We start from the raw sequence: 27,623 nt of genomic DNA on the forward strand, positions 1-27,623 counted from the left end.
GGGCAGAAATTGTCCTAGCATTTTATTTTATTTATGTATTTATTTTGAGACAGTCTTGCTTTGTCGCCTAGGCTGGAGTGCAATGGCCCTATCTTGGTTCACTGTAACCTCTGCCTCCCGGGTTCAAGTGATTCTCGTGCCTCAGCCTCCTGAGTAGCTGGGACTACAGGCACGTGCTATCACGCCTGGCTAATTTTTGTATTTTCATCTATACTTGGAAGAATTTTCATGAACTTTAAAGCGTAATTATACATATGTTTTATCTTTCTTTCAGTGGATTAGGAAATAACCTAATTTGAAAATTGAAATTTAAGTTAGAATGTTCTTAAGGTCTAAAACTTTTTAAGGCAGCTGGATGCTATTTAATGCTGCAGAGTAATAATTTTCTGTTTCACAATCTTTTCAATTCTGTTTTTTTTTTTTTTTTTTTGAGACGGTGTCTCGCTCTGTCGCCCAGGCTGGAGTGCAGTGGCGCAATCTTGGCTTACTGCAAGCTCCGCCTCCCGGGTTCACGCCATTCTCCTGCCTCAGCCTCTCCCAGTAGCTGGGACTACAGGCGCCCGCCACCACGCCCGGCTAATTTTTTTGTATTTTTAGTAGAGGCGGGGTTTCACCATGGTCTCGATCTCCTGACCTCGTGATCCGCCCGCCTCGGCCTCCCAAAGTGCCAGGATTACAAGCATGAGCCACCGCGCCCGGCTCAATTCTGTTTTTAAGATCTTAACACAACCACCCTTATTTTGAGGCCAAGGGTTTTGAGTAAATTTATTATGAGCAAGCATACCTGAGAGTTAAAAATCCTAATGGGACTAGAGTAATGAGTGAGAGTGTCTATTTTGTGATAGAATTGAATGGGATTTTAAAGTGGGAAAAAGCTCTTGCATTTATTTCTATGGCTGAAAAATTGAAGCTTACAGAGGTTAAGTGATTGGCTTAATATTAGATGACTACAACCTAAGTGACTTCATCTGGAGCTCTTTTTTTTTTTTTTTTTTTTTTTTTAACTCTAGAGCTTATTTACTTATCTGGTGGGTTAGGTAAGAGCAAATTTAGACATCCCAGAATGTGTGTGTATATCCTGTTTCGTTAATTATTGTTTGATTTGTAAAGAAATCTTAAAGTTTGAGATTAAAAAAACTAGCCAATAGGTTTTCCCACTTGTTAATTTTAATTCAAGTGATTTGTTGGCATATTTTTATTGATTTGATAATTTACGTTAAACATCATTTTAGCTTATATAAGAATGTACTTACTATAATAAATTCAGCCTGTGAATAAATTTTTTAAAATCCTTTAAAACAGTTACTAATTACAATGGGTCAAAGTAGTTCTTTAGGATCATGGTATAGTTAGATGTTACTCAGATTTTTTGTTTTTGGTCTGTCAGGGAAAGCAGTTATTAACAGCATGTGATGAATTTGTCAACATCTATTTGTGTTAACCAAAAGAAAAGCCTGCCACAGTAGCTGAAATGCATCATGTTGTGTGGGGGTGTGAGGAGGGGACTTAATAAATTTAATCCTCTACCAAAACACAAGTTTTTTTCAGGATTTTACAAAAGGACAGCTCTATGAAGGTGAATGAATAATCCTTATACAGTCACTAGAAATTGCTACTGTATTAGTATTTTTAGTCCAGTTTTTAGTCTGCAGCCCCATTCTGTAAAGATACAGTTTTTCCTCCTAAGTCCTGGGTCTTTTCCTGGCAGGCACTGCTTTTCTTCTTGGGCTTCAGATCAAGAGACGTCACATGTTTCCTTTTCGGGAAGAAGCCCTTAAGGTAGTGTGCCTCTGGTTTAGCTACATCATTGCCTGTGAGGAGGAGAGGGCCAACAGAATTTTGGCCAAACAGTACATGTATTAAGACTCTCTTTCCTTTGTATACTCTGTTTTCAAATCAAATATGTAAAATGCAACAGTGTTTTGAAAAATATAAATGGAAACATGGAGTAGAACACATTTGCTCTTAGGAAGTATTTTTTTATTTACAATTTTTTGTTGGATGAATTCATAAATTGAATGTAAACCTTTCTTTTTCTATTTTGTTTTCTGATTCCACAGTCCATGCAGTAACACTGTTCCTAAATATCTTCGGATGCTTGGCTTGGTTTTGTGTTGATTCTGCAAGAGCGGTTGATTTTGGATTGAGTATCCTGTGGTTCTTGCTTTTTACTCCTTGTTCATTTGTCTGTTGGTACAGACCACTTTATGGAGCTTTCAGGTAAAATGTGTGTACTTTGAAATACACTCTTTAAAACTTGTGAAGTAAATAATTCGTAGTACACGTTAAAGGGAAAATTGACGCATTTTGATTAAAAAATTCTTGTATTGTTGTATAACATACCTTCAGGAAAGTTCAGTATAGCATGCCTGTGTATTCATTGGATTTTGTAAGTCATAAAATTCCATTTTTTTCTCCCATTTGATAAAAGACCAAACGTGAAAATTGATGGAAAAATAAGAACAGTCTTAGAAGTTAATATTTGTAAAATATTCTCTTCCATATGTTATACTTTAAGGAAAATTTTGCTCTTTGCCCACCCCACCTCCCAAATCAAAATCCCAATTGGTGCTTATAGTTTTAATTTTTAAATTAACCTAGGTAAGGTAAACATACATGCAATACTTAAAATGAACCATTTGCACCTAGCAACTTGGATTATTTTCTTTATAAATCCATTTTAGGTTTTTTCAAAGGCAGCACCATTTTAAAAACCATTTATGCTACTAGGTTAAGTATAATGCTTTACATAGTATATTTTAATCAGTGGTTAGGGTTAACATTTCCTAAGTGCATGTTCTGTGGGATATTAATAGGTGCTGGGGGGAAAAAAGAGCTCATAAGCTTAGTAAATTTGGGAACGGCTGGATAATAAGGTTAAGCAAGTTTCTTCATTTCAGGATTTCTTACACTCTTTAAGTACCTAGTACGATTTGTGCTTTATGACTTGACCATGCAACCATTATTTTTCTCTGGAGTACTTTGTTGAACTATTGCTTTAAAAAGTGTTGGGAAGTACTGATTGAAATGATAGTCCTATATGGGTTCATATATTTAATAGTTTTTAAACTGATTTTTATTTGAGTAAACTCATTTGTGAATAACAAACCATTTCAACTCTCGTGAATAAGGGGTAACATTACTAGGATATATGCGTGTGTTATTTAAAGGATATATTAGGAAAATTAGAGGGCCACATTTAAGTGTTCAATATGTTTTGCCATTGCAACCTAAAATCTCTTTAGTTAACCAGAATGTGTAACACACACACACACACACACACACACACACACACACACACACACACACACAGAGTTAGAAACCCAGATCTGTAAACAGATGAGGGAAAAACAGAAGATAACAGGAGATGGGAGAACATTAGGGAATTTGGAGAGAAAATGTATCAGACAATGAAGAAGTAAATTATTACTTAGAAATGGCATAAAGAGAAGAAATGAGAGGAGGAGTGAAGGGAAGAAATGATGGGAGAAGGGAAAGGAGAAAAGAACCTTTGGATATGTTGAAATATGGGAGATTGGTTGCCAAGGAACGGGGAGAACTTCTCCTGTAGAGATGGGTTGGAGAGGAATGAAAGGAACATATTTACTTCTTGCATGATCTGAGTTATTGCTGTTATTTTCTTCATTATCTAAGCGTGGCTCACAAGGCTGTTTCTGTTTTTTTTTTTTTTTTTTTTTTTTGACATCTAACCTCTGCCTAATGACCTCCATCACATTACCAGTATGTTACCGATCTGTGATGATGCTGGCTGGTAGGAGTGAGGATATCTTTATGAAACTTTTCAAAAAAGTGACCTGAGACTAGGGAATTTGGATTTTAAACCTTCTGTGACCTATGTAGCCAAAATAAATTGACTAAAAGCCAGCTTTCTGCCTTTTATTTCCTGAAGTCACTTGGTATCTTTTTTCCCCCCATTTTGGCAGTTGAAATACAAATGTTCGGTGGAACATTTTTACTTCTGGCATTATTGATCCCTAGGCTGAGTTCTTAGCTGCATCTCAGTCTTTTAGAGTGTATACAAATATATTAATAATCTGGTTTTCACTGTGCGGAGTAGAAATGAGAGGAATACTGTTTTTTGTGTTTTTTTTTTGAGATGGAGTTTTGCTCTTGTTGCCCAGGCTGGAGTGCAACGGCTTGGTCTCGGTTCACTGCAACCTCCGCCTCCTGGGTTCAAGCAGTTCTCCTGCCTCAGCCTCCCAGGTAGCTGGGATTACAGTCATGCACCACCATGCCTGGCTAGTTTTGTATTTTTAGTAGAGACAGGGTTTAACCATTTTGGTCAGGCTGGTCTCGAACTCCTGACCTCAGGTGATCTGCCCACCTCAGCCTCTGCCCACCTCGGCCCCCCAAAGTGCTGGGATTACAGACGTGAGCCACTGCGCCCAGCCTCGAGAGGAATAGTTTTTATGGGGAAAGTTGAATTAAAGTATTTATAATCATTAATATACCCTCCTATTCTGTATCTTTGGCATTTCCTTATATTGATATATTTACAGGACTTTGTTCTCCATAAGGTAATCTCATTGTAAAAATCTGAAGGAAAATTATATAGCGAAGTTTCAAATGTACGTGTTTTTAAAAGTTAAGTTTATTAGGTATCAGGATTAAACATGAAGTTGTCATTTTGTTATTTATGTAGTTTACAGAGATTGTAACTTGGGGCTGGGCATGGTGGCTCATGCCTGTAATCCCAGCACTTTGGGAGGCAGAGGCTGGCGGATCACTTGAGGTCAGGTGTTCGAGAACAGCCTGGCCAACATGGTGAAACCCCATCTCTACTAAAAATACAAAAAATTAGCTGAGTATGGTGGCATGTTTCTGTAATCCCAGCTCGAGGCAGGGGAATCGCTTGAACCCGGGAGGCAGAGGTTGCAGTGAGCCGAGATCGTGCCACTGCACTCCAGCCTGGGAGACAGAGTGAGATCCTGTCTCAAAAAAAAGAAAAAAAAAAAAACAACAAAAAAAACCCAACTTGGTCCTGAATTTTGTACTTCCACAAATCACTAGGCATTATGCAAATACATCAAAATATTAGGTAATTATTAACAAGGCAGCATTATTGTTGAATGTTGTTGAGTAACTATTAGAAACAGACTGAGAAAGAGTATTTGCATAATGCTTAGTGATCCTGGCTTCCCTACTTAAAAAGCTGTGTGGTTCTGAGCACATGCAGTAAAACTCAGAGCCTCAGTTTGTTAGGTTTAAATGAGGGATATTTGTAGAGTTGAAAGGAGGATTAGAGATAATGTATGCAAGTTTTGCATTATAGATGGTGAATAAATGGTAGCTGTAATTAATTTTAACTTTTTTTGGACCCTCTTAGATTTTATCATTTACATTTTATGATCTATAAGTGAACTGTGATTTGTTATAGATTATATTTTACAGAGCCATTATTTGTAGCTTTGAAGACAATTTTCAAAATAGTACTTTCTCCCACTTTTTAATTATGATATATTTAATGCATACCAAAGAATACCTGAAACACAAGTTAAAAGACATAGTAATGAGTCATCTATGAACTGTGAGCCCACTGGTCAATTTAAGAAATGGAACATTATCAATACCGCTGAAGCACTGGTATGTTTCCATTTCCCTGCTCCATAGGTAACCATTAGGTTGAATTTTGATAATTTTTGCTCATTCTCTAGCTATAATTTTAGTTTTATCATATATATTTGTACTCCCAAACCTTTTTTTAGCTTGTAGAGAATATTTTAAAAAGTATTTTAATATTTATAAAAGTGATACATCTTTGTATACAGGTTATTTTATATACAGTTTTAAGTAACTGTACAAATATTTTTTTTGGTAAAATAATGACCCGTTTTAATCCTTTTCTACCAACAGTTCTTGCCGCTGACTTATGTGGGCATTTGCCTTTATATTTTAAATAATGATCATATACTGCCATTCCTTGATTTTGTTTAAGTAGCTTTATTAGGATATATTGTACATACTATAAGATTCACCCAGTCTTATGGGAAAATTCAATGATTTATTTTATTTTACTTTAAGTTTTGGGATACATGTGCAGAACGTGCAGGTCTGTTACATAGGTGTACATGTGCCATGGTTGTTTGCTGCACCTATCAACCCATCATCCAGGTTTTAAGCCCCGCATACATTAGGTATTTGTCCTAATGCTCTCCCTCCCCTTGCCCCCCACCCCCTGACAGGCCCTGGTTTGTGATGTTCCCCTCCCTGTGTCCATGTCTTCTCATTGTTCAACTCCCACTTAGAGTGAGAACATGAGGTGTGTTTGGTTTTCTGTTCCTGTGTTAGTCTGCTGAGAATGATGGCTTCCAGATTCCTCCATGTCCCTGCAAAGGACATGAACTCATTTCTTTTTTATGGCTGCATAGTATTCCATGGTGTATATGTGCCGCATTTTCTTTATCCAGTCTATCACTGATGGGCATTTGGGTTGGTTCCAAGTCTTTGCTGTTGTGAATAGTGCTGCAATAAACATATGTTTGCGTGTGTCTTTATGGCAGAATGATTTATATTCCTTTGGGTACATACCCAGTAATGGGATTGCTGGTCAAATGGTGTTTCTGGTTCTAGATCCTTGAGGAACTGCCACACTGTCTTCCACAATGGTTGAACTAGTTTACATTCCCACCAACAGTGTAAAAGCATTCCTATTTCTCCATGGCCTTGCCAGCATCTGTTGTTTCCTGACTTTTTAATAATCACCATTTTAACTGGCATGAGATTGTATCTCATTGTGGTTTTAATTTGCATTTCTCTAATGACCAGTGAGGATGAGCTTTTTTTCATGTTGGCTGCATAAATGTCTTTTGAAAAGTGTCTGTTCATATCCTTTGCCCAATTCAACGATTTTTAAGTAAATTAATAGAGTTGTGCAATCATTACCACAATCAGTTTTAGAACTTTTCCATCCTTCCCAAAATTTCCCTGGATTCATTTGCACACAATTCTCATTCCTTTCCCCTAGCTCCAGGAAACCACTGATTTTTTGCCTGTGTCTAAAAATTTCTCTTTTCTGAGCATTTCATGTAAATTGAATCATAGAACATCTAGTCTTTTGCTGTTTTCTTTTACTTAGAATAATGTTTTTGAGGTTTATTCGGGCTGCAAAATGGGTTAGTAATTCGTTTCTCTTTAATTGTTAAATAATATTCCATTGTATTGTTATATAACATTTTATTTATGCATTCACCAGTTAATGGGTATTTGGCTCTTTTCAACTTTTGGCTTTTTGGATAATACCATGAATATACATGTGTCTTAGTTCATATTTGTTGCTCTAAAGGCACACCTGAGGCTGGGTAATTTATAAAGAAAAGAGGTTTATTTGGCTCATGGTTTTGCAGAGTGTACAAGAACCATGGTGCCAGCATTTGCTTCTATTGAGGACCTCAGATTGCTTCTCCTTATGGTGGAAAGCAAATGGGAGCAGATGTGAGTAGAGATCATGTGGAGAGAATGAAGAAGCCAGTTGGGGGAGAGGTGCCATGCTCTTTTGAATAGCCAGCTCTTTTGGAAACTAATAGAGAACTTATTCCTTATCGTGAGTACTGCACCAGGCCATTCATGAGGGATCTACCCTCATAACACAAACACCTCCTGCTAGGCCCCACCTCCAACATTGGGGATCAGATTTCAGTGTGAGGTTTGGGGGATCAAATATCCAAACTGTAACAGCATGTACAAGTCATGTCTATGGCCATATATTCATTTCTCTTGATTTTATATATATATATATATATATATATATATATAAATTTTATTATTATTATACTTTAAATTTTAGGGTACATGTGCACAACGTGCAGGTTTGTTACATATTTTTAAGAGTTATCATAACAATATTCCTAGGAGTGGCCTTACTGGGATGAAACTTTTTTTTTAAAACGTGTCTAAATTTTTAAGAAACTGCCAAACTGTTTTCTAAAGTGGCTGTGCCATTTCACATTCCCATCAGCAACGTCTGAGGGTTCTAGTTTCTCTTCATCCTCACTAACACTCATGTTTTGTCTTTTGATTATTGCCATTTTAGTGGGTATGTAGTAGTATCTTGTGGCTTTAATTTGCATTTCCCTAGTTACTGATGAAGTTTGAGCACCTTTTTATTTGCTTATTAGCCATGTGTGTCTTTTTTGGTGAAATGTTTGTTCAAGTTTATTGTCTATTTTAAAAATTTGGTTGTTGACTTCTTACTATTGTTTATTTTTTAAATATATTTTGTTGTAAGAGTTCTGTATTGGAGATATATGTTGTTTTGTTTTGTTGTTTAACAGTTTGCAGATATTTTATCCCAGTGTGTGGCTTCTTAGTGGTGCCTTAAGAAGCACAAAAGCATTCAATTTTAAGAGTCTGATTTAACAATTTTTTTGGTCCTGTCCAGTTAGTATCATGTCTAAGATCCTTTTGCATAGCCCATGGCCATAAAGATTTTCTCTTATATTTTCTTCTAGAAGTTTGTGGTTTATCTCTTGTGTTTAGGTGTATAATACATTTTGAGTTAATTTTTGTTTATTGTGTATGAGGGTTATTGGTCTTTATTTGTGTAAGGGTCTGAATGCATCTTTTTGCTGTGGATATCCAAATATTCCTCCACTGTTTGTTAGCATGACTGTATTTTGTAAATTATCTTTTTGTACTTCTGTTGAAAAATCACTTGTCCATATATGGAGAGGTCTATTTTTGGACTTTTCCCATTGAATTGTTTGGACACTTTTCTTGCAAATCCATTGACCAGTGATGTAAGATTTATTTTTGGACTCAATTCTGATCTATTGAACTATGTGCCTATCTTTATACCAATATGCCTTTCTTGACTAATGTTAATGTTGCTTTATAGTTAGTCTTTCGACTTTCTTCTTTTTCAGAATAGTTTTGGCTATTCAGAGTCCTTTGCATTTCATTTCATTTCAGAGTCCTCAGCCTGTTTCTACAAAAAATAAAAAATAAAAATAAAAACCCCTCTGTGATTTTGATAGGGATTGAGTTAACACTGTAAGCCAGTTTGGGGAGAATTAATACCCTAACAGCATTGATTTTGTGAATATGGATTTCTCTCCATTTATTTAGATTTTTATAATTTCTCTCAGCCATGTTCTTCAGTTTTAATTGCACAAATCTTATACTTCTGTTGTTAAATTTGTTACTAAGTATTTTATCCTTTTTATGTTATTTTAGGTGGAATTAATTTCCTCTTTGGATTGTTTGTTGCTAGTAGTTAGAAATAAAGTTGTCTTTCATATATTGATGTTGTATCATTCTACCTTGCTAACCTCCTTCACTAATTCCAGTAGTTTGTGTGTGTGCATGTGCTGGTGCACATGCATGCTCAGATTCCTTGGGATTCCATATATATTATGATACTGTCTTCTGCAAATAAAAATGTTTGCTTATTCCTTCCAAAGTAGTTATCTTTAATCAATCCGCCTTCCTTTTTTCCTCCTTTTGCTTTATTAAACTGGCTACAGCTTCTAGGATAGTGAGAATAGAAGTAGAAAGTAACATCCATGCCTTGTTCCCAATTTTAAGAGAAAGCATTCACCATTAAGGATGATATTGACTGTAGACTTTTTTTTGTAGATGCCCTTTGTTGGTCTGAGGAACCTCTCGTGTTTCTAGTTTGTTGAGTTTTTTTTTTTATTTTTTTAAATCATGAATGGTGTTGCATTTTTCCAGATGCTTTTCTGTTGCCATGATCTGTGGAGATAATCATGTGATCTTTGTCCACTTACTCTGTTAATATGGTGAGTTACATTGATTGACTTTTGTAAACCAACCCTGCATTTCTGGCATATTTTCCACTTGGTCATTTTGAGTTCCTTCTGGGAGTTGCAGTGAGGATGCTGATTTTTATGATTTGCCCTACCTTGGTTGAAATACGTTGCCGAGAGAGTTGTGGGGAATGAGAGCAGTTCTAGGCAAGAATGCCACAGACTCATGCTGTTCTTACCAGAGTTCAGTAGTTTCCATGAGTAGATGTTTCTCAGTTTGTTTTGTTGTGTGCCTTTGGACAGAATACTGAAATGGTTATTTTTGAGTTTGACCCATATTTATTGTATTTTGAGAAGCGGATTTGTTGACTTCCTCATTCTGTCATGCTGGAAGTGAATTTCCATTTTTTGATTTTTAAGTTTTAGTTGTTTTCTACTCATTTGCTGCTATGGAGAATAAAGCTTCAGCTTTTCTCAAGCTTATGTTGCCCCTTTTCCCCAACACACATGCATCCTTTCTCCCCACAGTCCTTCTGTTACATGTAACAATGATTTTAGGTTAGACTAGTATTTGGAGTTCTTTATTTATTACTATGTAAATGGTATTTACAGCTTCACTTTCTGGTATATTGTGATTATATTTTGTTTTTTGTACAGCTGTATTGCTACAGTAAATGCCTTATTTTGATCTGTTGCTTCATTTTACACACATACACACTCCTTTCTTTCCTTCTGATTCTTTCCATATTTTCTGGCAAAATTGAAAAACTATGGTTCATCCTTTCTGTTTATATAACCAGAAAAAGAGATTTTTTTCCCCAAAGCGAAGTCTCAAACTCTTCATGAGGAAAGGTAATATTCTTTATATAACTACAAGAAGAACCTAGTGCTTATCAGATTCTCTTACATTTATATATAAATATATACTGTTTTAGAGTCTATAAATCATGTTCAGTACTTTGTATTATTTAATCTTTACTGTCTTTTGGGCAAATTGTTAGGAACTGAGGTTTTAACCCAGATCTTCAGACTAGAATACTTTATTATATTTACATTATCATTTAGTTTGCAGTGAATCCAGGTGCATCAGTGATTTCCACACAGTAAGTTAACTTACTTTGGAATATTTACTAACAATGTTTATTTCTTGACTAGCTCTTTAACCAATGTAGTTAGTATTTGTTACAAAGTTCTCTGCCCACTGAGTGTTGAGAATGTGGATAAGATAAATAGCTCGTTAACTTTGTATGCAGCTTATTTCCTAATAGCTTTTCTGAGTATGATCTAAGGACTCTTGGGGCCTTCCTTTCGGAGAGCTTACGTTCCTCCCTTTTCTAACGGTATACCTGTGTGAAGCAGATTTCTTCATTTTCAACCAAAACAACGTATTGTATAACAGATTGAGTGCAGATACAGATATAAGAAACCATGTAGATACAACGTTGCTAGGAATTTTACTACTCTAAAATTAACACTCTTGCATGCACTTGAAAGAATATATAGCCTGCTATTGTTGGGTAAAATGTTCTAAAATGCTTCAAAATATTCAAAATGCTTTTGTACTTTTTTTTTTAACATTTTGTAAAATGTTCAAAATGCTTTTGCAGACGCAACTATAGGTTGCCAACCAAAAAAGCTACTTTATATATGAAGTTGACAGTCTATATATTAAGTTCACAGTCTCTTTTAATTAATGTGCTTATGCCATTCATATTTAATATAATTAATTACTTATCTGCTTGGATTAAAATCTGTCATTTTACCATCCATTTTCTGTTTATTCCAACTATTCTTTGTTTCTTTTCCTTTCTTTTTGCCTTTTTTTTTTTTTGGATCAGTTGAGTATCTGTTAATGACTCTGTCTTCTCCCCTATTTCTTCATTATTTATATCTCTTGAAAATGTTTTTTAGTGATGCCCTAGTTTTTACAATATATGTCTCTAATTAATCATAGTCTGTATTCAAATAATATTATTCTGCTTCATATGTACTGTAAGGATCTCCTAGCAGAGTACTCTCAGTTCCCCCTTCCCAACCTTTGTACAGTTTTAAAATGTATTTTATTTTTATATATGCTAGAAACACACAGTACATTACCTTGAAAAAATTTTTTTCATTTGAATGGGTACATAGTAGGTGTGTATATTTATAGGATATATGAGATATTTTGATACAGGCATGCATTGTGTAATAATTACACTATGGAAAAAGGGGTAGTCATCCCCTCAAGCATTTATCCTTTGTGTTACAAACAATTTAGTTATACTCTTTTAGTTATTTTAAAATCTACAATTATTTTGACAATAGTCACCCTGTTGTGCTATCAAATACTAAGTTACTCATTCTTTCTAATAATTTTTTTGTATTCATTAACCATCTCTACCCATCTGGTGCCCTGGCTTCTGCCTACTACCCTTCCTGGCCTCTGGTCACCATCCTTCTTCTATCTCCATGTGTCACTACTTTTGCTTTAGATTTTAATTTTAATTTGCTTTTAATTTTAAAATAATTAAAAATAAGGAAAAATGAATTTTACATTGGCCTTTATTAATACCATTTCAGCACTTTTCATTTGTGTGTGTGGGTGTATATGTGGAGATCCATGTTTTTGTATCATATAATCTTTTTGCCAGAAAATTTTTCTTTAATATTTTTGGTAGAACAGGTCTGCTAATAATCAGTTCTCTGATTTTTGTCTGAAAAAGACTTTATTTTTTATTCAGCTTTGAAAGATATTATCAGTAAGTATAATATGGGTTCACAGGTGTTTTTATTGTTTTTACTTTCTTTCGTACTTTAAACACATCATTTTCATCCGTTCTGGCTTGCAAAGATTCTGGCTAGAAGTCCACTATAATTCTTATCCTTGTTCTTCTGTATTTAGTGTGTCTTGTTTTCTCTGGCTGTCTTTAATATTTTTTCTGTATTTCTTGTTTTGGGGTGTTTGAATATGATGTGTTAAAGTACGTGTGTGCAATGTGTATTATGTATATGTGTGTGTTTCTGTTTATCCTTAGTGTTGTCTAATGTTCTTGGATCTCTGGCTTTGAGTCTTCATTAATTTTGGAAAATTCTCAGTCATTCACTGTCTCTTTACATATTTCTTTTGAAACTTCTTTATCATCTCTTTCTGTAATTTTTATTACATATGTGTCAGAATTTTTGATATTGCCCCACATCTCTTAGATGTTCTATTTTTTATTTCCATTCTTTTTTACTTTTGCATTTCAGTATATATAATTTCTATTTTCAGTTTCACTGATTCTCTCCCACCCTCAGTTTTGCTGAGTATAGTGGTGAGCTTCTCAAAGGTACTCTTCATCTCTGTTATATTTTTCATTTCTACCATATCCATTTGGTAATTTCCTATATCTTATATATATGCTAAGATGCCCCATCTCCTCATGCATGTTGGCCACCTTTTTGACTAGAGTCTAAGAACCTATTAGTCAGTTATTTTAAATTTTTTGTCTGATAATGCCAACACCTGAGTTATATGTGAATATGGTTTTCTTGATTGCTTTGTCTCTACATACTTGACAGCGTGTCTTTTTTTTCTTGTTTCTTTTTATGCCTCATAATTTCTTGTTAAAAACTAGACATCTTTTGAAGACAGTAGAGACTGAGATAAATAGGTTTTTGCCTTAAGTGGGAGGTAAGATGGGATAGCAAAGCCCATCCTCCTCAGGGCACAGCTGAAGACCCACTGGACATGGCTTTTCTGTTGTGCTAGGCTTTTAGTGTAGGAGTGGTGTGCTGCTGTGGTGGGGGTGGCAGGTGTCAGGTAATTCAGTCAGAAATTGATCTGGATTTGGGTTTTTGTTCGCCATGACTTCCCTCAGTACCTCAGAGACTTCAAAATACTTTGATGTTACCTTATGTTTAGGGTGAGGCCTGCTTTTCCAGAAGCTTTTTCTTGGTGTTTGCTCCATTAGCTTCAGGTTTCTCCTTTGTGCCTGCCCCTCAGAGAGGGCTTCTCTTCATACACTCTTCCCCCAGGAGTAGGGTGCTGTTACTTGGAGCATGGTGGGCATGTCAGGGAGTTAGGGGAGGAGGATATTCTTGTTCTGGTTCAGCCTCAGCCTTAGGCAGGCTCTGTCTCTGGAGTGGAGAGATCTGCCCTTCTCTGTGATCCTGCCCCACCACCATCTCTAAGGTCTCTGTAATAGATATATTCCTGTCCCACCTCCAGGGTTAGAGGATTTTTTTTCCTGTGCCCTTTCCCCAGCTGCAGTGGGTCTTTAGCTGTGCCCTGAGGAAGATGGGCTTTGCTATCCCATTTTGCCTCCCACTTAAAGCTTTTGTTTGGAAGAGATAAAGGGGAGTTTTGGTGGCTGCTGTTTGCCTCCCTCAGACCTGTACCCTGAATGAGGCCGGCCTCCCGTCTTTCTTCTGAGCACCTGGTGAGATCTGTGGAGGAGAGCCTGTGAGTGAGTGATGATACCCATGTAGCTTTGGCTCCTGGGGGTTCTGTATTCTCTCTCTAACCAACCTTTAATCTTACAGCAATGCATCACAAGCTTTAGCTGAGTTCTTTTTTGCTTGTCTGTTCCAGGTAAACAAGTGCTAGTCTTTTATCTCTCTTTGAGTAATGTTTGGGGTTGTTTGCCCTTTGATGGGTGTTAAGTGCAGCTGTGATTTCGCAGATGAATGTTTGTGGTTGTGAGAGTTAGGAACAGTGGTCTTTTCCACTTTTCTACGTCCCAAGCTGAAGCCTTCCCCTACTACATCTGAGAGATACAGGAGAAGGTTCCTTCTTAGACACAGATACATTTACTTGGTGGTTCTCCTCTTCCTCCTCCCCCTCATCCTCCTCCCTTCCTTCCTTCTTTCTTCCTTCCTTTTCCTCCTCCTCCTTCAGAAGTTTTAAAAGCACTTTAGTTTTTCTTTTTACAATATACAAAGTTTTTAAAATTTTTTTTAACATTTTGTTTTTACATCGATGAGCTTTTCTTTTTTTTTTTGGAGACGGAGTCTCACTCTGTCACCCGGGCTGGAGTGCAGTGGTGCGATCTCGGCTCACTGCAAGCTCTGCCTCCTGGGTTCACGCCATTCTCCTGCCTCAGCCTCTCCAAGTAGCTGGGACTACAGGCGCCCGCCACCACGCCTGGCTAATTTTTTGTATTTTTAGTAGAGACGGGGTTTCACCATGGTCTCGATCTCCTGACCTCGTGATCCGCCCGCCTCGGCCTCCCAAAGTGCTGGGATTACAAGCGTGAGCCACCGTGCCCGGCTGAGCTTTTCTTTTTAAAGGTAAACCTCTTTGTGAAGATAATCCTCTTGTGCTGTATGCCATCATTTGCACTTCAGAGTAAATCAGTACTGTCAAATATCTCCTTCTGAAAAACTGAGATGCAGAAGGAGGTGTTAGCTTCCAGTTTGAAAATCCCTGTTACTGTTACAATATTTGAGGTTTATAGTAAATATAAAAATAACATTAGAGGAATGAGATTACCTTTTTAAAAATACCTTTTGATGAATGAGTTCTGGATTCTGGATTCTGTGTGTATTCTATTAGCTGGGTATTTTGTACACATCTGATTTTTAAAAGGAAATATGGATAAATGGTAGCATTATTCTAGAACAGCAACAGTAGGTATGTCAGAAACATTTATGTATGGTGTATCTAAGAGTAGTTTAGCGGTAGAACAGCAGGATGAAACATGTTTACTTATTTTATACATATGTAAATATGTTATATATAGTGTTGACTTAAATCATGAGATCTATAAATATAGAAAAGGAGAGCTTTATTTCTTACAAAGGATTACAGCCTGCAGGCTTATTAACATGACCTACAATATAAAGTTTTTTTTAATTTTTTATTATACTTGAAGTTCTAGGGTACAAGTGTACAATGTGCAGGTTTGATACATAGATATACATGTGCCATGTTAGTTTGCTGCACCCATCAACTCATCATTTACATTAGGTATTTCTCCTAATGCTATCCCTCCTCCAGCCCCCAACCCCTCATTGTGTGATGTTTCCCGCCCTGTGTCCAAGGGTTCTCATTGTTCAGTTCCCACCTATGAGTGAGAACATGCAGTGTTTGGTTTTCTGTCCTTGTGATAGTTTGCTCAGAATGATAGTTTCCAGCTTCATCCATGTCCCTGCAAAGGACGTGAACTCATCCTTTTTTATGGCTGCATAGTATTCCATGGTGTATATATGCCACATTTTCTTAATCTAGTCTATCATTGATGGACATTTGGGTTGGTTCCAAGTCTTTGCTATTGTGAATAGTGCCGCAGTAAACATACGTGTGCATGTGCCTTTATAGTAACATGATTTATAATCCTTTGGGTATATACCCAGTAATGGGATGGCTGGGTCAAATGGTATTTCTAGTTCTAGATCCTTGAGGAATTGCCACACTGTCTTCCACAATGGTTGAACTAATTTACACTCCCACCAACAGTATAAAAGCTTTCTTATTTCTCCACATCCTCTCCAGCATCTGTTGTTTCCTGACTTTTGAACGATTGCCATTCTAACTGGCGTGAGATGGTATCTCATTGTGGTTTTGATTTGCATTTTTCTGATGACCAGTGATGATGAGCATTTTTTCATGTGTCTTTTGGCTGCATAAATGTCTTCTTTTGAAAAGTGTCTGTTCATATCCTTTGCCTGCTTTTTGATGGGGTTGTTTTTTTCTTGTAAATTTGTTTTGAGATTTTTGTAGATTCTGGATATTAGCCCTTTGTCAGATGGGTAAATTGCAGAAATTTTCTCCCATTCTGTAAGTTGCCTGGTGACTCTGATGGTAGTTTCTTTTGCCGTGCAGAAGCTCTTTAGTTTAATTAGATCCCATTTGTCTATTTTGGTTTTTGTTGCTACTGCTTTTGGTGTTTTAGGCATGAAGTCCTTGCCCACGCCTGTGTCCTGAATGGTATTGCCTAGGTTTTCTTCTAGGATTTTAATGGTTTTAGGTCTAACATTTAAGTCTTTAATCCATCTTGAATTAATTTTTGTATAAGGTATAAGGAAGGGATCCAGTTTCAGCTTTCTACATATGGCTAGCCAGTTTTCCCAGCACCATTTATTAAATAGGGAATCCTTTCCCCATTTCTTGTTTTTGTCAGGTTTGTCAGATATCAGATGGTTGTAGATGTGTGGTGTTATTTCTGAGGGCTCTGTTCTGTTCCATTGGTCTAAATATCTGTTTTGGTATCAGTACCATGCTGTTTTGGTTACTGTAGCCTTGTAGTATAGTTTGAACTCAAGTAGTGTGATGCCTCCACCTTTGTTCTTTTTGCTTAGGATTGTCTTGGCAATGCGGGCTCTCTTTTGGTTCCATATGAACTTTTTCCAGTTCTGTGAAGTTTTTCCAATTCTGTGAAGTTTTTTCCAATTCTGTGAAGAAAGTCATTGGTAGCTTGATGGGGATGGCATTGAATCTGTAAATTACCTTGGGCAGTATGGCCATTTTCACTATATTGATTCTTCCTATACATGGGCATGGAATATTCTTCCATTTGTTTGTGCCCTCTTTTATTTCGTTGAGCAGTGGTTTGTAGTTCTCCTTGAAGAGGTGCTTCACATCCCTTGTAAGTTAGATTCCTAGGTATTTTATTCTCTTTGTAGCAGTTGTGAATGGGAGTTCACTCACGATTTGGCTCTCTGTTATTGGTGTATAGGAATGCTTGTGATTTTTGCACATTGATTTTGTATCCTGAGACTTTGCCGAAGTTGCTTATCAGCTTAAGGAGATTTTGGGCTGAGATGATGGGGTTTTCTAAATATGCAATCATGTCGTCTGCAAACAGGGACAATTTGACTTCCTCTTTTCCTAATCGAATACCCTTTATTTCGTTCTCTTGCCTGATTGCCCTGGCCAGAACTTCCAACACTGTGTTGAATAGGAGTGGTGAGAGAGGGCATCCTTGTCTTATGCCAGTTTTCAAAGGGAATGCTTCCAGTTTTTGTCCATTCAGTATGATATTGGCTGTGAGTTTGTCATAAATAGCTTTTATTATTTTGAGATAAGTCCCATCAATACCTAGTTTATTGAGAGTTTTTAGCATGAAGCATTGTTGAATTTTGTCAAAGGCCTTTTCTGCATCTATTGAGATAATCATGTGGTTTTTGTCTTTGGTTCTGTTTATGTGATGGATTATGTTTATTGATTTGCACATGTTGAACCAGTGTTGCATCCCAGGGATAAAGCCGACTTGATTGTGGTGGATAAGCTTTTTGATGTGCTGCCAGATTCATTTTGCCAGTATGTTATTGAGGATTTTTGCATCGATGTTCATCAGGGATATTGGTCTAAAATTCTCTTTTTTTGTTGTATCTCTGCCAGGCTTTGGTATCAGGATGATGCTGGCCTCATAAAATGAGTTAGGGAGGATTCCTTGTTTTTCTATTGGTTGGAATAGTTTTAGAAGGAATGGTACCAGCTCCTATTTGTACCTCTGATAGAATTCGGCTGTGAATCCGTCTGGTCCTGGACTTTATTTGGTTGGTAGGCTCAATTATTGCCTCAATTTCAGAGCCTGTTGTTCGTCTATTCAGAGATTCAGCTTCTTCCTGGTTTAGTCTTGGGAGGTTGTATGTGTGGAGGAATTTATCCATTTCTTCTGGATTTTCTAGTTTATTTGTGTAGAGGTGTTCATAGTATTCTCTGATGTTAGTTTGTATTTCTGTAGGATCGGTGGTGATACCCCTTTATCATTTTTTATTGCATCTATTTGATTCTTCTCTCTTTTCTTCTTTATCAGTTTTGCTAGTGGTCTATCAATTTTGTTGATCTTTTCAAAAAACCAGCTCCTAGATTCGTTGATTTTTTGAAGGGTTTTTTGTGTCTCTATCTCCTTCAGTTCTGCTCTGATCTTAGTTATTTCTTGCTTTCGGCTAGCTTTTGAATGTGTTTGCTCTTGCTTCTCTAGTTCTTTTAATTGTGATGATAGGGTGTCTATTTTAGATCTTTCCTGCTTTCTCTTCTGGGCATTTAGCGCTATAAATTTCCCTCTACACACTGCTTTAAATGTGTCCTAGGGATTCTGGTACATTGTGTCTTTGTTGTCGTTGGTTTCAAAGAACATCTTTATTTCTACCTTCATTTTGTTATGTACCCAGTAGTCATTCAGGAGCAGGTTGTTCAGTTTCCATGTACTTGTGCAGTTTTGAATGAGTTTCTTAGTCCTGAGTTCTAGTTTGATTGCATTGTGGTCTGAGAGACAGTTTGTTGTGATTTCTGTTCTTTTATATTTGCTGAGGAGTGCTTTACTTCCAACTATGTGGTCAGTTATAGAATATGTGCAATGTACTGCTGAGAAGAATGTATATTCTGTTGATTTGCGGTGGACAGTTCTGTAGGTTTCTATCATGTCTGCTTGGTGCAGAGCTGAGTTCAAGTCCTGGATATCCTTGTTAACTTTCTGTCTCGTTGATCTGTCTAATATTGACAGTGGGGTGTTAAAGTCTCCCATTATTATTGTGTGGGAGTCTAAGTCTCTTTGTAGGTCTCTAAGGACTTGCTTTATGAATCTGGGTGCTCCTGTATTGCGTGCATATATATTTAGGATAGTTAGCTCTTCTTGCTGAATTGATCCCTTTACCATTATGTAATGGCCTTCTTTCTCTCCTTTGATCTTTGTTGATTTGAAGTCTATTTTATCAGAGACTAGGATTGCAACCCCTGCTTCTTTTTCCTTTCCATTTGCTTGGTAGATCTTCTGCCATCCCTTTATTTTGAGCCTATGTATGTCTCTGCAGGTGAGATGGTCTCCTGAGTACAGCACCCTGATAGGTCTTGACTCTTTATCCAATTTCCCAGTCTGTGTCTTTCAATTGGGGCATTTAGCCCATTTACATTTAAGGTTAATATTGTTATGTGTGAATTTGATCCTGTCATTATGATGTTTGCTGGTTATTTTGCCTGTTAATTGATGCAGTTTCTTCCTAGCATCGATGGCCTTTACAGTTTGGCATGTTTTTGCAGTGGCTGGTACCGGTTGTTTTTTTCCATGTTTAGTGCTTCCTTCAGGAGCTCTTGTAAGGCAGGCCTGGTGGTGACAAAATCTCTCAGCATTTGCTTGTCTGTAGAGTATTTTGTTTCTCTTTCACTTATGAAGCTTAGTTTGGCTGGATATGAAATTCTGGGTTGAAAATTGTTTTCTTTAAGAATGTTGAATATTGGCCCCCACCCTCTTCTGGCTTGTAGGGTTTTTGCCGAGAGATCCACTGTTAGTCTGATGGGGTTCCCTTTGTGAATAACCTGACCTTTCTCTCTGGCTGCCCTTAACATTTTTTTCCTTCATTTCAGCCTTGGTGAATCTGACAAGTGTCTTGGAGTTGCTCTTCTTGGGTAGTATCTATGTGGCGTTCTCTGTATTTCCTGAATTTGAATGTTGGCCTGCCTTGGTAGGTTGGGGAAGTTCTCCTGGATAATATCCTGCAGGGTGTTATACAACTTGGTTCCATTCTCCCCATCACTTTCAGGAACACCAATCAGACATAGATTTGGTCTTTTCACATAGTCCCATGTTTCTTGGAGGCTTTGTTGATTTCTTTTTACTCTTTTTTCTCCAACACTTCATTTCATTCATTTGATCTTCAGTCACTGATACCCTTTCTTCCACTTGATCGAATTGGCTACTGAAGCTTTTGCATGCATCGTGTAGTTCTCGTGCCATGGTTTTCAGCTCCGTCAGGTCCTTTTAAGGTCTTCTCTGTGATGTTTATTTTAGTTAGCCATTCGTCTAATCTTTTTTCAAGATTTTTAGCTTCTTTGCGATGGGTTTGAACATCCTCCTTTAGCTTGGAGAAGTTTGTTATTACCGATCGTCTGAAGCCTTCTTCTCTCAACTCGTCAAAGTCATTCTCTGTTCAGCTTTGTTCCATTGCTGGTGAGGAGCTGCATTCCTTTTCAGGAGAAGGGGTGCTCTGATTTTTATAATTTTTAGCTTTTCTGCTTTGGTTTCTCACTATGTTTGTGATTTTATCTACCTTTGGTCTTTGATGATGGTGATGTACAGATGGGATTTTGGTGTGGATATCCTTTCGTTTGTTAGTTTTCCTTGTAACAGTTAGGACTCTCAGCTGCAGGTCTGTTGGAGTTTGCTGGAGGTCCACTCCAGACTCTGTTTTCCTCGGTATCACCAGCGGAGGCTGCAGAACATCAAATACTGCAGAATGGCAAATGTTGCTGCCTGATCCTTCCTCTGGAAGCTTCGTCTCAGAGGTGCACCTGGCCATATGAGGTGTCTGTCGGCCCCTACTGGGAGGTGCCTCCCAGTTAGGCTACTCCGGGGTCAGGGACCCACTTGAGGAGGCAGTCTGTCTGTCTTCAGATCTCAAACTCCATGCTAGGACAACCACTACTCTCTTCAAAGCTGTCAGACACTGACATTGAAGTCTGCAGAAGTTTCTGCTGCCTTTTATTCAGCTATGCCCTGCCTCCAGAGGTGGAGTCTACAGAGGCAGGCAGGCTTCCTTGAGTTGTGGTGGGCTCCACCCAGTTCAAGCTTCCCGACGGCTTTCTTTACCTACTCAAGCCTCAGCAATGGTGGACGCCCCTCTCCCAGCATCGCTGCCACCTTGCAGTTTGATCTCAGACTGCTGTGCTAGCAGTGAGCAAGGCTCCATGGGCTTGGGACCCCCCGAGCCAGGCACAGGATGTAATCTCCTGGTGTGCCATTTGCTAAGACCATTGGAAAAGCACAGTATTAGGGTGGAAGTGTCCCGATTTTCCAGGTACCATCTGTCATGGCTTCCCTTGGCTAGGAAAGGGAATTCCCCGACCCCTTGCATTTCCCAGGTGAGTTGACACCCTGCCCTGCTTCGGCTCACCCTCCTTGGGTGACACCCACTGTCCAGCCAGTCCCAGTGAGATGAACCAGGTACATCAGTTGGAAATGCAGAAATCACCCGTCTTTTGTGTCAGTCCTGCTGGGAGCTGCAGACCAGAGCTGTTTCTATTTGGCCATCTTGGAACAGATCGCTGTAAAGTTTTGATAGTTGATTTAGGGTTTGAAGTTATGTTAACACTTCAGTGAAGAGTTTAGGGCGGGAAATGATGTTTCAAAGTGTATGATTAAAATAGGAAATTTCAAGTGTAAAAGTGATAGGACCATCAAGAGAATTAATATTAAACTTTTCAGGTTGTATTAGTAAAAAGGTGGCTGGGTCGCGGCATGGTGGCTCATGCCTGTAATCCCAGCACTTTGGGAGGCCAAGGCAGGCAGATTACCTGATGTGAGTAGTTTGAATCCAGCCTGACCAACGTGGCAAAACCCCATCTCTACTAAAATTACAAAAAAACAAAACAAAACAAAAGTTAACCAGGCATGGTGGCACGTGCCTGTAATCCCAGCTGTTCGGGAGGCTGAGGCAAGAGAATTGCCTGAACCTAGGAGGCGGAGTGAGCCGAGATCAGTGAGCCAAGATTGAGCCACTGCACTCCAGCCTGGGCAACAGAGTGAGGCTCCGTCTCAAAGAAAAAAGGTGACTGGGTGTGGTGGCTCGTGTGTATAATCCCAGCATTTTGGGAGGCCAAGAGGAGAGGATTGCTTGAGCTCAGTGCTCGAGACCAGCCTGGGCAACATGGTGAAACCTCATCTCTACAAAAAGTACAAAAATTAGTCGGTTTTCATGGCATGTGCCTGTAGTCCCAGCTACTCAGGAGACTGAGGTGGAAGGATTGATTGAGCCCAAGAGGTTGAGGCTGCAGTGAGCTGTGATCATGCTGCTGCACTCTAGACTGGGTGACATAGTAAGGCCTTGTCTCAAAAAAAGAAAAAAGGAAAAAAGCATGATAAATGGTTTCATGATGTGGTATTCTAGATGTTTCAAAACTCAAACTTATACTGTTTAGTATTCTCTGTTCAGATAGGTGTCATGGAGGCTTATTTGCTGAAAAATGTTTGAGTTTTTTTTTTTTTTTTTTTTTTTTGAGACAGAGTCTTGCTCTGTTGCCCAAGCTAGGGTGCTGTGGCTCGATCTCTGCTCACTGCAGCCTCAGCCTCCTGGGTTCAAGCAGTTCTCCTGTCTCAGCCTCCCGAGTAGCTGAGATTACAGGTGTCCACAACCATGCCTGGTTAATTTTTGTATTTTTAGTGGAGACAGAGTTTCACCATGTTGGCCAGGCTATTCTCGAACTCCTGACCTCAGGTGATCTGCCTCCCTCTGCCTCACAAAGTGCTGGGATTACGGGTGTGAGCCACTGCACCCAGCCGAGTTTTGTTTTATAAGAGCATAGCCTGTGTAATAGCTTGGAAACAGCCCATTTGTGACCTAGGATCTAATCAATGTTGATTTCCGTTTTCCTTTAATTTAGTTTTGTTGTTCAAAGGTAATTTGAAAATGGTTAGCTACTGGCTGATTTTGTCTGTTTAAGCTTTCTACATTGAGTATCAATTCAAATATGAGATTTTAGTTGTTATATTCTCCTATATATAAGAAACACTGCATTGAGCATTTGGGGTTAATTTACTTTAGCTAGTGGTGTTCTATTCCTTGATAATTAAATTTCTTGGAGATGATGGAATTGAAATATTATCTTAGAGGTAGTTTTATCACTTGGTTAAGAATTTTAGCTTAAGGCTGGGTGCCGTGACTCACACCTGTAATCCCAGCACTTTGGGAGGCCAAGGCGGCCGGATCATGAGGTCAGGAGTTCAAGACCATCTTGGCTAACACGGTGAATCCCTGTCTTTACTAAAAATACAAAAACAAAAATATTAGCTGGGCGTGGTGGTGGGTGCTTGTAGTCCCAGCTGCGCGGGAGGCTGAGGCAGGAGAATGGCATGAACCCCGGAGGCAGAGCTTGCAGTGAGCTGAGATCGTACCACTGCACTCCAGCCTGGGCGACAGAGCTAGACTCTGTCTCAAAAAAAAAAAAAAGAATTTTAGCTTAATAGATGCACAGATGTCACAGCATTTCTGTTACCAGCTATGTATTTGGATAATTTGACCTCTCTAAATCTGTTTGCTCATCCGTAAAATAGAATCAATATTAGTGTGCCTCATGTGGGTGTTGTAAGGATTGGATGGGCAATACATGTGTTTGACATAGTCCTTGGCAAATAATGTTCAACAAATGTTAGCTATTATTAAGTCAGTTAAGTATAGAGGATTCAGAGTTTGCACCAAGGTTGTGGTCTAGGTTTGATATTGTTCAGGTTTAAAACTTCATGTAATGTGAGCTTTTTCATTGTCCCCTATGCTTTTTTTTTTTTTTTTTTTTTCTTGAGACGGAGTTTCGCTCTGTCGCCCCGGCTGGAGTGCAGTGGCGCAATCTCAGCTCACTGCAAGCTCCGCCTCCTGGGTTCACGCCATTCTCCTGCTTCAGCCTCTCCGAGTAGCTGGGACTACAGGTGCCCGCCACCACGCCCGGCTAATTTTTTTGTATTTTTTAGTAGAGACGAGGTTTCACCATGGTCTCGATCTCCTGACCTCGTGATCCGCCTGCCTCGGCCTCCTAAAGTGCTGGGATTACAAGCGTGAGCCACCGCGCCCGGCCGTCCCCTATGCTTTTGACAGAACATAGGTGGGAAGAAGAGAGTTCGGAGTCTCTTTCATTCCAGTCCTGTGCTTTTTTAGCCAGACTAGTCTAGTGAGTGGTTTTTGCTTTTTTTTTGATAGGATCTCATTCTGTCACCCAGGCTGGAATACAGTATACAGTAGCACAACCATTGTTCATTGCTGCTTTATTTTCTGGGCTCCAATGATCCTCCTGCCTCAGCCTCCCAAATAGGCAGGACTACAGGCATGTGCCACTACACCTAATTTTTCTTATTTTTAATAGAGATGAGGTGTTACTCTATTGCCCCATGCTGATCTCGAACTCCTGAGCTCAAGCGATCCTCCCACCTTGCCTCCCAAAGTTCTAGGATTACAAGTGTCAACCACTGTGCCCAGCTCTTAATAGATTTTAAGAGATAGACTCTATTATAAATTTAAAATTTTCGAATCTTCTTCCAAAAAAACACATTTGCAAATTTTTTTTTGCACTGTTGTGGTGAGGGACAGTTCATGGTGCTACCTTTCAAGCCTACTAATAGACTCCCTATTCTGGAGAAAGAATTCATTTCAGCATAAAGTTACTAAAGAGGGAATATGGGGCTGGTTTAAACAGTTTTGGAGCTCCCAAATAAGACAAGAAAAGCCCTGTACTTCTTAGGTTTCTGTGTTAGTCCATTTTCATATTGCTGTGAAGAAATGCTCAAGACTGGGTAATTTATAAAGAAAAAGATGTATAATGGACTCACAGTTCCACATGGCTGGGGAGGCCTCACAATCATGGCAGAAGGCAAAGGAGGAGCAAAGGTATGTCTTACATGGTGGCAGGCAAGAGAGTGTGTGTAGGGGAACTGCCCTTTATAAAACTGTCCAATCTTGTGAGACTTACTCACTTTCATGAGAACAACACAGGAAAACCTGCCCCAATGATTCAGTTACCTGCCACCAGGTCCCTCCCATGACATGTGAGGATTGTGGGAGCTACAATTCAAGATGAGATTTGAGTGGGGACACAGCCAAACTCTATCAGTTTATTTTTATTCTAATGCCTGTACACCATCAATAATTTCTTGTATTACTTGATTCTAGCAGTCATGATTGTTAGCAGCCATGTTCCAGAAATTTTCAGTATCTTATCAACAGCCTAATGCCACTTCTGTGAGCAGGATATTACTTCCGTGAGCAAAACAGTTTATTTTGATACAGTATTACATGAGTGTAATAGAGATATCAACAAGTAGTGTTTATCAGTTGCTTTCTATGTGCCTGTGCATTCCCAGCTAAGCACTTTACCTGCATTATTTTATTTATATAAAAGCATGTTCCACTGTTACCCCCATTTTGCAAATGGAAAATCTCAGGCTTAACACTTTGCCCAAAGTTATACAGCTTTAAGTGGGAGAGTCTGGATTCCAACCCAAGTCTGTAAATTCATGTTCTCTTATCTGCTATGTTGAGTTGCCAGAGTTAAAGACATTTAGTGCTGTGCTTTAGTTGACTTGTGTCCCCACATCTTAGCCCTTTGAAATAATGAAATACTTTGTCTTTTCCTGTCCGAGCAAATGGTAGTTGTAATTAATATCTCTGGTATTGATTTGGCATGTGAAATAAACTTGACAAGATCAAATGAGCTTATTTTCTGAGATTTATTATCATACTTTAGGGAAGAACTTTTCTATTAAAATTGTGCTGCAGCTTGGCTGTAGAAGACATTAAACCAAAATCTACCTGCTTATTTGAAATTCAGTTTTCCAGTAGGCTTTGATCTGAAAGTGCCAGGATGGCAAGTAGTAGAGAGCTTTTATTTATGTATTCTGATGAGAAAATACGTTACTTAGGTGGATTTATTATGAATAAATATCCATGATACCATAAATACTTTATTGTAAACTGAGGCAGATTACAATGTAAGTCACATAGGTTAAATCAGTGTATAGTGTTTTTATTTTTAAATCTATATTTCTGTTCTTTGTTTGGTTTAAAATGGCTATGTTCAAGCTGATTTAAACAGTCTGCTTTCTGGTCTCTTCCTGCACGCAAGACCTACCACCTTTGGTTCTGAATGCCAGTAGAAGTTCTTCTTCCCCGATGTTGTATTTTTTTTTTCCTGGACCTTTTCTGATTCTGGCTAAGGTAGCTCTCCTGGGGGTCTTCTGGCTATTCCAGAGCTCCTCAGCTTTTCCTTGCCCTTCCCTCAAGCATCTGAAAGGAACTTGATATTCACGTGATGATTGTATTGCTTCAGTTTGTTTTGAATTTGACTGATTTTGCATTTGCAGTAATTTGGACAGCTCAGGTAAAGGAAGATTTGTGCTCTCTTGGAGATGAGAATCTATGTAGTTAAGTAAGTGCTGGGATATGGAGTTTATGTCTCAGAGAACTTTGAAGTGTTTTAAAATAATCATTTGTATTAATGGTCAGTGTACAATCAAATGAATTTTATTGTCTCCTTATTCAGAAATAGAAAAGTTGGTAAAACGAAATAAATACAATCTATTGAGAATGATGTTTAACCTGCTTAATATCTTTTATTTAGCTTTATTTAAAATAAAACTAGACAAAAGTAGACTTTGAGGTTTTCAGTTGATCAGTTTTGTACACTAACGGTGCATTTGTGTGTACTAACTGTACATACAGAAAGAGGAAGATGGACTAGTTTTAACATACCTCCATTTGTATTTGAAAGCAATATTTTAGAAATAGTTTTTGAGTAGGACTTCTTAATTTTTAAAACATATTCAGTATCTTCTAATAGATTTCTTAACTAGAAATTACAGTTAGGCAGTTTCAGCTTCTAGAATGTGTCTATGAATTTGGAACCAAGGTAATGGACATAGCTGTTGTGAAGGCTGTAGACATTATTCAGCCCCTTTTTAGAGCACATATTTTATATATTTATAATCTAAAACATTTTAATAGTCTGGTTTCATGGCACACAAAATAGAAGTAAAAACTCTAAGTGAAAAAAAATAGAATATTAAGTTATATTCTTCATTCTTTGCCAGAGGGACAGGGAAATAGAAATATACTTTAGAAGTGTCTGTTTCAAAATAGTAAAAGAAAAATTATTATTAAAAGTGATATTTTGTATAGTATCCCTGGAGAGATGAGTCATACATAGGATTTCTATTCAGTATTATAAAAATAGCATTTTATATTGTAGATTTTGATGTTGGTTTTTTTTCATTAATAATTTTTTCACAGTTGTATGGTCATTAATACCAGCTTTGGTATAATATAGTACTGATGCAGTAAGATGTGGAACCATTTAATTTAAATCTGACTGACATAGAAAACATTATTAATGAATCATTAAAATTTGCTCTTTTGTGACTCAGGGGAAATGGCTGATTGTAGAGTAGGGGTCTCCAACTCCTGGGCTGTGGGCTTGTACTGGCCCGTGACCTGTTAGGAACTGGGCCACACAGCAGG

The 27,623-nt window shown here is 38.0% G+C and overlaps 1 protein-coding gene across 1 annotated transcript in view; it reads left to right on the plus strand.

Moving 5' to 3' along the window:
• SCAMP1 (secretory carrier membrane protein 1) overlaps window positions 1-27,623 on the plus strand; it is a 132,900-nt gene that overhangs the window by 77,088 nt on the left and 28,189 nt on the right. The window contains exon 6 of the mRNA XM_030800442.1: window positions 2,061-2,220. Coding sequence (XP_030656302.1) covers window positions 2,061-2,220 — 160 coding nt within the window. The remainder of the gene's footprint in view (window positions 1-2,060; window positions 2,221-27,623) is intronic.

The sequence above is a fragment of the Nomascus leucogenys genome, chromosome 2 (assembly GCF_006542625.1).
Source record: "Nomascus leucogenys isolate Asia chromosome 2, Asia_NLE_v1, whole genome shotgun sequence".
Lineage (NCBI taxonomy): Eukaryota > Metazoa > Chordata > Mammalia > Primates > Hylobatidae > Nomascus > Nomascus leucogenys.